Source organism: the organism of the source record quoted next, unplaced genomic scaffold, assembly GCF_019419815.1.
Source record: "Pyrus x bretschneideri cultivar Hongxiangsu unplaced genomic scaffold, Pyrus_bretschneideri_v1 Contig45, whole genome shotgun sequence".
Classification (NCBI taxonomy): Eukaryota; Viridiplantae; Streptophyta; class Magnoliopsida; order Rosales; family Rosaceae; genus Pyrus; species Pyrus x bretschneideri.
Genome location: NW_025999779.1, coordinates 310,872 through 321,560, shown reverse-complemented (window position 1 = coordinate 321,560; position 10,689 = coordinate 310,872). Strand labels below are relative to the sequence as shown.

General features: G+C 35.8%; 1 protein-coding gene across 2 annotated transcripts; it reads right to left on the bottom strand.

Annotated features, from left to right (window-relative positions):
- Window positions 1–1,984: 1,984 nt before the first annotated feature.
- Window positions 1,985–3,688, bottom strand: LOC103927670 (putative homeobox-leucine zipper protein ATHB-51). 2 transcript variants are annotated; one of them, XM_009336613.2, is made up of 3 exons: window positions 3,367–3,688; window positions 2,652–3,013; window positions 1,985–2,441 (listed from the first exon to the last, which is right to left on the bottom strand). In XM_009336613.2, exons 1-3 carry the CDS (start codon window positions 3,461–3,463, stop codon window positions 2,205–2,207), a joined length of 696 nt encoding a protein of 231 aa, XP_009334888.1. In that variant the 5' UTR covers window positions 3,464–3,688; the 3' UTR covers window positions 1,985–2,204. The 2 variants fall into 2 exon arrangements, with proteins under 2 accessions (XP_009334888.1, XP_009334889.1); XM_009336614.2 differs by lacking the exon at window positions 3,367–3,688 and adding an exon at window positions 3,179–3,351.
- Window positions 3,689–10,689: the final 7,001 nt, after the last annotated feature.

Below are 10,689 nucleotides of genomic sequence, written 5' to 3'. Positions count from 1 at the left end.
CAATCAATCCAATTCTCAAACCTATTAAAGACAACCAAAAGCTTTTGAGCTCAATCCAAAAATTTCACCAAAGCCAACCCTTAAAGGATCCTAATGATCTAAAATGTTTATGCCTCTGTTATCCTATAGTTTGATTTTAGTTCATGGGCATTCCAACTAAGTTTTTCCCTCTCCGAGGTCCCGTGTTTCTCATTTAACCTAGTCCGATATCAAATATCGATGGTCTAATTTAGCATTATTATCTCATGGCTTGAATCTTGCTATTCTACAGTCTCTTTACCTTTCAAATTTGTTTGATTTCAGTCTTGCCAATTATGTAACTGCCTCGTATCCCTTGCAATTTTATTAGTGTGATTTTCTTTCAATTTTGAAATGATTAAAACCAGTTTATCTTCTTTTCTCTTTTTTATTTAAGTTATAGGTAAGTACAACACACAAAACACCTAAAGCGATGGGTCATTGAGACATAAAAAGAACCTAACCAAACCAGTGTTTCATTGAGCTCAATCGTTTAATTCAAGTGTAAAATCTCGCACAAACCTACAAAATTGCTACACAAACATTGTCTGCTGGCAGTAGAATTGGCAAACAGGTAGTGTTTGTCGTGTTTTGTGTCGTTTTCGTGTAACACCTGTTATCTTAACGGGTCATATCATGTCACACCCGTTATCTTAACGAGTCCTCAACGGGTAGGTTCATTTTGTCACTTTACCCAATATGTAAAATGACCCAACCCGTTATGACCCGTTAAGAATTTTTTGTTCTTAAATTTGCACATACCAAATTGCCACATAAATATTACTTGAAAACATAAAAACACATTTGTCGTTAAGTACTACATCTACACTCCTAAATAATAGCCTAATAAAAAAGCACCAATACACTACTAGTCTATAACAAAATACCAAATGTGCAAGGATATGCAAAATGAAGGAGTTTTGTTTTTTTCAAGGTTGTGAAGTCTTACTCAGAAGTTAAAACCTTGCTAATGAAATTCAAAGCTTGCATTTTATTCATTTTACAAAATCCTTCAATTTTCATCGATCATCATGGGCAAATTGTATTGGAACTTTGGCTTGATCTATTGCCTTCAAGAGTTATGTTGATGATATTTTCAGTAAGGTTTTCCATATCAGAACTCTCTTCCGCATAAACTAAGTATTGAAAAACCAAAAATTATAAACCATTCAAATTATGAGAAGTTTACCAAAATAATTATGAAAAGAAATAAAACAATAGTACTATATCATATAAAAATATATTACCTCATTTTCCAAATTTTCTAAATTTAATTTGATATATATATTTATAATATATATATATATATATATATATAATTATAGCATTTTTAGGGGTATAAAATTATTAAATTAATATTTTGCTTATCGTGTATCGGGTGAACCACGTGTATACCAAGACCAACCCGTTATCTTAACAGGTGCTTATCGGGTTATTCGATAACGACCCGATTCTTTATCGTGTCGACTCGATAACCTGTTAATTTCGTATCGTTTCGTGTCAGGTTAACAGGCCGTGTCAGAAATTGCCAAGCCTAGCTAGCAACCTCCGGTAGTGGCATGCCTATAATTTTACTTTCTCTCAAGCCTTCCTTTGATAACCAGTAGCATACACATGATGAATTGTCCATGTGTTTTATGCATATGAATGGCTAAAAAATCTTCATATTGAATAATTTTTTGCATATATTATTATTATTTTTTTTTTTTTGGAATAAACAATAGTATGTATCCTAAGGAGGAGAGGGATGAGTTTCGTCTCATAATGAGTTAACAATAATATAGTTCAAGTTCGCCTTTGGCGAGAATCGAATTTAAAACCTCTTGCATATATGATCTCTAGATGATGACAAAAATAATGAATGGTTCCGATTATGATGTTCCGATGGTAAAGATTCATTAATCATATGTGAGAGGATAAGCAGGTTCCTCCATGGGGGAACACATGCATCATCCAAAGAGGAATATGCCATAACAATATGGAAGTGTACCTTAATAAACGTCATGCTGATCATTACGTCCTTTTGGTTGATGAAATGTCAATTATCTCTAATTTAGTAGTGAGCTAGAGACCTAGGAGAAATTAAAACTACTAGTTCCTCTTACTAAGCTAATAATTAATAAAAGAAAAACCTGCCTGATAAATTAAAGTTAAACTTGAACGACAACAAGAACAAGAACAGCCTCTTAGGGATAAGAAGACAGATTTCCCCAGAAAGGTGGTGACACTGGGTTATATTCCTCAACATTGTAGAGATAATTGCACTCTGCAATCTGATGTTGGTTTGTCCCTCTTGCCTTGTTAGCGCTTCGAATAGAAACCGACGTGCTTTCTACTGTCTCTTCACCAGAGATTTCAGTGTAGCCGATGGAAACTTGCTTCCTAGCAACTTCATCTCTTAGGATTGTCTTCAGCTTCATGACCTACAATGCCATGTTTATACAACTCACTAAATTAATGCAATGGTCAACGGTGTGGTCAGTAAATGTTGTACAAATTATTTGAAAATTTTAATCATTATATAGAAATGGGTTTTTAGCTAAGTTTTCTAAAGGGGGAACTAGTGCATAGGTTGCATGTGATTAATCAAGGGTCAATAATTAATTATAAAGCCATTAAATTAGATGAATTACCTCTTCTTGGAGCTTTTGCTTCTCCTTGGAGACAACATCATACTCTTGTTTAAGAGCATCATACAAGCGCTCAAGCTGCTTAGCCTTCCACCTGGCTCTTCGGTTTTGGAACCAAACTGCAATCTGCCTAGGCTGCAGGCCGAGCTCCCTTGAAAGCTTCATCTTCCTGTCAGGGTCCAACTTAATCTCCTCCAGAAAGCTACTCTCCAGTGACTCTAACTGATCGCTCGTCAGTCTCTTCTTTTTGTCTTGACTAGAGCACCCATAACTGCTCTGATGATTATTTCTGTCCATCATTCCAGGAACCAAGCCGCCGTGCGATGATGTCTCAGATATCATTGCTTGATGCTTCATCTCCAGTCCTGAAAATACAATTGCCCAACAAATGAATTATTAGTATTGTCTTATATATGAAGTTTGACAACTAAAATGAGTGCTAAAAAAGCATTGGGTATATAACATGTATAACATATAGATATATGTATACGTAAGACTGCATATTTCTGTGTTTTGAGGTTGTGTTTGACCTCAAAAAAGTGACTAATTGAAGTGTGACTTCTCCAAGAAATCAGGGTTGAATAATTGCTTTGCTTGAAGTGCTAACCATAGAAATAAAATTGAAGGAAAGGAAAACCCTAGCTAAGACAGAGAAGAAAGTAGTGGTCGAAACGGTGAAAACTTGTAACTAAAGTCAGAATAATAAATAATAGATTACCAGGAGGATAATGGTCATAGCTGTTATAGTTGTAGAGGAAGCCAAAGGAAGGTTCTGGTCGAGAAACAAGGTGTCTCAAATTGGTATTCCAATCCATATTAGGATGTAATTGGTTAAGCTTTCCCTGCTGTCTTCTTGTTTAAAACGATCGACACGTTATTATATGGCCCTGCACGGTTTAAAGGTGATGAGTATATTGTGGACCACAAAGATAGATAGAGTAAGCTAGGGCTAGGGAGAGATAATGATAATGATCGTAACTAAGCTTAGAGAGAGAGAGAGAGAGGAGGCTTGGCGTGGCTCGAGAGAGATGATCAGTTGAACCTTGAAAGGGTTCTGTTCTATTCTCTCTTTTAAAGTGCAAAAGACTGATGAAGTACTTGAGAGAGAAGTGTGACTGTGATGATTCACCTTTAGGGTGCAACAAAAGCTTTATGTTTAATTTCCCTCTGAGAGAAAGAGGCCAAGAAATAGTACTAGGGGAGGGGTAGAAGTCAGGAGGCGTGAGAAAGGGAGGCATATGTCAGTTCCATAGGAGCAGTATCAAGGGGGACCATATCAGATTGAGACCTTTGAGTCCACTCATCCCGTCTCTCCCATTTACATCATCTTCCAACCGACAGGCTTCTCCCTCTCTCTCTCTCTCTCTCTCTCTCCACATCTTGTCATACATGTCTATGTTAGACACTATGATTCCAATTAATTAGTTTTAGGATAGATGTTCATATTCATAGCATTAGAGTAGGATATTCATGTATTTAGTGTAATGCTTCCATGTCACCCAATATATTGTCCATGCTAAAATAAGGGCCCCCTCCCAATATGAGAGTATGAGTTCACATCAATAAATAAAGCCTTGCCTAATAGTTTAAATAATCTTGGACTTCTGTTTGCTATAGCCAAATTGATTTTAGGATGAATGCTTACAATCTAATAATCTATCTATATCTTGATTAAACATGGTGTGTTAAAGTTTCAAAGAGATTGGCCGAATGTTCCAACACCAATATTGTCCTTAACTTAACCACTTATAGTCCGAGAGGTATGAGATTTTATCCTAAAAGGCCCCAGTGTTGCTAGGACTGGAATCATTTTTGTATATATAAATCTTAATTTATTTTTTCAAATCTCCAATGTGGGATTTCCAACACGCCCCCTTACATGGGATCAAATCTTTAGTGAGCCACACTTGAAGAATCTTCCACATAGAAAAGAAACAGACAAGCACGTGAATACTACACACTTGGAACGCACCCAGTAATAGGATTTGGAAAGAATACAAATCTAGTTTTCGGGCCCAAAAAAACTGCTTTAATACCTATTAAAGTTTCAAGAGATGGGCCAAATGGTTCAACCCTGATATTATCCCCAACTTAACCACATATATCCCAAGAGGTATGGGATGTTATCCTAAAATGCCTCGGTGTAATTAAGAATGAAACATTTTATATAAATCATAATTAGCCTTTTCAAATCTTCAATGCGGGATTTTCGACATGATATGTGTCTATATGAGATTTGAACTTAACTCATCCTCCACCAAAATAAAGGCTAAAGGCCAATTTGAGACTGTTGTGCCCTTAAAAAAAAAACTACTTCTAATGTGTTTTACGAATAATAAGTTGTATAATAGAGCAGTTGAGCGCTTGATAAGCTGTATTATAAAATGATGTGAGCACAAAGAGCAATGTAAAAGTGTTTGATAAATTTTAACGTAAAAGTGATATAGTTGTATATGATGACAAAAATGGACATGGTAGTGGGGGTGGTGGCAACAACAATAATGGCAGGATTTAGGGTTTAGGGTTTAGGGTTTAGGTGCAAAGGTAACAATGGTGGCAGGGGTAATGTCATGGGAAGTGGTGGTGCTTGCTGTGGTGGCAGTGGTACAACAGTGGCAGGGGTAATGGCAGTGATGATAACAACAATGGTCGAGGTATGCTGGTGATGCCAATAGTATGGTGTGGTTGGGGTGCAGAGATAACAATGGTGGCAGTGGTAACAATTGTGGTGGTGGTGAGGTGGCGGTGGTGGCAATGGTGGTGATGGTGGCGGCAGTGGAAACAATGGTGGTGGTAATGGCGGTGGTGGTTTCCAAATGTTAGTGTTTGTAGTGGTACATGGTGGTGGTCACTTTGTTCTGCAAGAGATAAAACCTCTATAGTGGATAAATAATTTCATTTTAATAACTAAATAGGGTATTACAAGAATTAAAAATATTTATTAAAGGCACAACTCAACTTTTTTATAAAAGCAGTTTTTAAAAACAACCTACTTGCTACTTTTAAAATGAGCTGGATATCTTGTTTTACCACTACTTTTTTATTGCTTAACTTTAAGTGAAGCTGATTTTGGTGAAAGAACAATACCAAATCAGACCTGAATACCACTTATAAAATAGAGTCATGGCCCATATATATATATATATATATTTTTTTTTTTGACAAGAAACAATGGAGTGTTGCCATAGATTTTATAAACGTAGAGCTGAGCGACAACAATCTAGTTAACTGGATTACCTACACATTTGGTATCCAACTCATCCACATTAACTACGCATTTGATATCAAAACAGTCTACATTATTTACACATTTAGTATCCAACTCATCCACATTTCCTACACATTTGAAATCAAACTCATCCACATTGCCGATGTATAAAACTCAAATATAGTAATTTTAAGTTAAAAATCAAATTTTTTTTTTTTTTTCACACAAATAACATTTAACTTAGAAACTGATGGTTGACCCAAATAACAAAAAAAAAAAAAAAAAAAAAAAAAAGAGAACTGTAGAGGGTAAAATGAAAAATGATAATCCTACCTATTAATTGACCTTAACGTTTCACTATGGAAAGGTTTTTATATAAGAAGATAATTAAAGGACGTTTGAGTGTTTCCTAAAATATTCTAATGAAATTGAGTTGAAATCTACTTTTCCATAATAATAAGATGAATTTTTCAACTACAATTTTTATTTATGCATTAATGACAATAGATGCGTTCAAAGCATACCGAGGACTTTGTGTGTAAGATAAATTTTCCTAACCAATTGTGCTAAATGATTAGAGTAGTGTTTCAAACATAAATGAAATATGAACCCAAGTTGAGCTAAATGGTTAGGGTTAATGTTTCAAACATGAGTGAATATTATCATTTCAAACTATATATGCAAGAGAAGAAGGTTGCATACGTATATTTATATATGACAAAGTAGATTTCAAACTATATATGCATTACCCTAAGACACAATATGATCAGAGGTAAATTGGGGGAGGGTAAGGCCATCTCCAATAGAGAGGGCTAAATGTTCAAAAACTAGAAAATGGGTTTGTTAAAAAACTCATATCCAACCGATGGCTAGATTATAATTCTGTGGATTAGACCATCTCCAACCGAAAGGGCTAAACATAGCATTGTTCAGAATTATAGCCCTGCAAAAAAATTATTTTTAAATGAATAATGTCAGGCTATACTGATATACCATCTCCAACCGAAGGGGCTAAACATAATCCCCTTATGTGACATCCCACATCGCCCATGGGTGATCCTTAAATGTATATTCCCATCCCTACCTAGCACGAGGCCTTTTGGGAGCTCACTGGCTTCGGGTTCCGTAGGAACTCCGAAGTTAAGCGAGTAGCGCGCGAGAGCACTCCCAGGATGGGTGACCCATCGGGAAGTTCTCGTGTGAGTTCCCAGAAACAAAACCGTGAGGGCGTGGTCGGGGCCCAAAGCGGACAATATCGTGCTACGATGGTGGAGCGGGCCTGGGAAGTGGTGCGCCCCGGGCCGGGATGTGACACCTTAATAATTTATTAATTTTAAGTTTATAATTTAAGTTTATTGGTTAATTTAATTAATTACCATTGAATGTTTTCAAATCTTGGCGTTGAATTTAAATCAATTATTGCAATTGAAAAACTAAGCCCTAAAAAGGGCTAGGAGGGGGGCTACATTTGGCTAGCATGATGTCCTTTTAGCCAAATAATGGCGTGGTGGACTCCATAGAATTATAGCCTCTACATCGATTGGAGATGAATTTTTGGATTGGGCTTCAGGCTAGCCAAATGTAACCCTCCTCCTTTTTTTTGGGGTCCCACTTTCAGTTGCAATAATTGATTCACATTCAACGGTTAGATTTGAAAATATTTAACAGTAGTTTAATTAAATTACCTAATAAATTTAAACTATAAACCTAAAACTAATAAATTATTGACGGGCTGTGAGATCGTATATGAGTATGACTAACACTGTTCATTTAAAAATAAATTTTTACAAAACTATAATTCTTAACACTATTATATTTAATCATTTCGGTTGAAGATGGCCTAACATGAATCACAGAAAGAGACGTGGGTACACCTTATGAGGTGGCACAAAATGAGTGCGTACGTACCCAGTACCCTGCACCTGCAGCTGCCTCTTGTGCTATCGATAAAAGGACAAATAAAGGTGGATGAAGAAAAAGAAGTTTTGGGCTCACCCTATTACTTCACCCCCACACACACACACCCCACCCCACCACCACCCCCCCCCCCCCCCTCTCTCCCCTCTCAGCCCACCCATCTTAATTTAGCTGCAGCATTGCAGACAAAGAAAGCTGCACCACAGAACCCTCCTTCTTCTCCTCCTCCTCCTCTCCCTCTCTCTCTCATATTCATTCGTAGAAGGTTGAAGTTTAGTTCAAAATTGAGAGAGGGGGGGGGTGGTGGGGGGAGGGGGACGGGTGGTTCAGGTCTAAGAGTACGTACTAAGAAATAAGTGCACGGGTTTTTTTTCTTCTCCAAAATGTAACGTCAATGAGTACTAACGGTAACACAACGGCATTGGCAGCATTGAAGCCAAAATAGTGAAAAAGATGTATGAGAACTGAGGTGGTATTCCTTGAAATCAATTGTTCTTCCTTCTTCTTCTTGGTGCATTAATTAAAGGTGATTTCTCTGCTTTGGCGACAATAACAATTCATATTCAATAGTCAAGACCCAAAAGAATCATATATAACCATGAAATCTGAGTTGCAAACTCTTTATTTTACTATCCAGAGCTGACATAAAAAAAGTAGGTCAATACTTACTCAGGGAGAACTGCAAAGAATTTGCAACACATTTATCTTGTGGGATGTGCATGGTTTGACCTTTAATTGCCTTTCTTAACTGGCTCGAAGTTGTTCAAATATAATGTTATTTATGTCATCTCAGACCCTAAGGAAAATCAAATTTCATGAAATGTTAATTATTGCAGCTAAGCAAGCTGAAAACTAATAATCAACTAGTCTTATGGTCTAGTCGTATTCTACTTTACTTGTTAATGAGAGCTCTCATATTCGACTTACATAGATGACACATTATATTTATATTGAGTTCAATATCTAGTTAGTTGCTGGCCTATTGTGTGCCGTAGCCCAATTCCCCTCACCACCCCCCCCCCCCTCTTCCTCCCCCCTTTTAGGTCATCTCCAATTGAAGAGGCAAAACGTAGTTCAGTCTAGAATTATAGCCTTGCAAAAAAATATTTATAAATGAACGAAAACCTCTGCCTCAGCTCCTACAGATCAAAGCTAAGCCATAAAATGTTGTTTGAAAAAAAAACTTTTTTGTATTGGTCAATTTATTTGAATTACTACTCACACCATATTTTAAAAAAAGGTTATCCGGACATGATTTTTGAGTGCCAAGTATAGCCAAATGAGTAAGTCTCTAGATTTCTTATCTTCATGCAATCTTAATAATTTTTTGGATAGGATTTTTTGGTGACATGTGCCACTAAATGTGTAAGTTTCCAGATTTTTTTTTTATTTTTATGTAATCTCAATAATTTTTTAGATAGGATTTTCGAGTAACACGTGTTGAGAAGTAATTGGTTATGTAAATTTCTAATAGGATTCTTGTCCACGTGGCATTTCTTTATTTTCAACTTACAGTATTTGAGGTGAATAGAATGTGAAATTTTGAATTAAAATTTGGTTACTTTTTGGTAATTACCGAAGACTAATCTTACTAGGAAACTTTACAGTGCATTAAATTCTTATTTTTGGGATTGACATTTTCACTCTGCCACTGAATGTGTCATCTTTTTGTGTGGCACTGGTATGGAAATCAATTTTGGCCATCGACGATTCAAATTAACAAACCTGCCAGGGGCATGTCAGAAACCTGTTCATGAGCAGGTTACTAAACTTGTCTATTCCCTTGGCTTATATATAACAAGGTATATTTGGATTCATCACTTAACAAGTAAACATATTCACTGAAAAATACCACGCCATATAATAAAGGTTGCAACAAACCCCATTGTAATTTACATCCATCCAATATCTGTTTTAAGACCAACTCCAACCTTTGGAGTAAGTCTCAAATTTTCCCTTATGTTCCCCGCCACCCCCCCTGGCGCCCCACAATTTCATTCTAATCCTTTAGCTAAAATGGGGTTAAGTGTTAGAACTAAAAAAAAAAACAAGCCAAATTCCACCCAAGATTTAGGCCAAACTCAGTGGTGGAGCCCACGTGTGAGAGTGAGAAACCGCAACTGAAACACATCTGCCAGTCAAGGACGCGTGCATGCACGCCCACTTGTCCAATGCAATAATGAGCCTAACAATTTTATTTCTGATCAGGCAGCCAATTTTAAACAAGTCATTGGTTGATCCAACGGTCCACGTTCAAACTTTTTTTTTTAGTTTTATATTAATATATTTATACATTTATTGAATCCAATGGTTGTGATCGAATATAATCAAATCTAACGGTAAAAAAAAAAGATCTAACGACCCAAAGTTAAATCCAACACTTAAATAATTAAACAAAATATTTAACTCAGAATTCACCTAAAAATCTATGCATCTCTATCATGTGTTTCATATTCTTTCATAGTGTTTCATGAGTTTCATGTATCCATTTAGTGATTTTTCAATATTTAAATATTTTTAGGTTAAAATGTTCATAAAATTAATTTAGGATAGTCTACATAAATTTTTTTAAGTTAATTAAAAAAAAAATTAGCCTAAATTCATTCTTTAATAATCTAGGGCTAAAATTTTCGACCAGAAATGTTGGAGCAGAAAAGATGTTTTCGGGTCAAAACCTAAATTTTCTAGGCTAAAAATATTAAGTTTTAACCTAAGGGTTAAAGATGATCTAACAACATTCACAGTTTTTTTTTTTAATTAAAAAATGAAATGATTTTTATTTTCTTTCTGCAAATCTAATTGATTATATCTTGGAAGCTTTTAAGAACTATGGTCCCATTGCAGATCGCAGCAGACCAACTTATCAGCCTTCCTTTAGGCTTTTTTTTCCAATATCTCTAACTCGGACACTGTAGT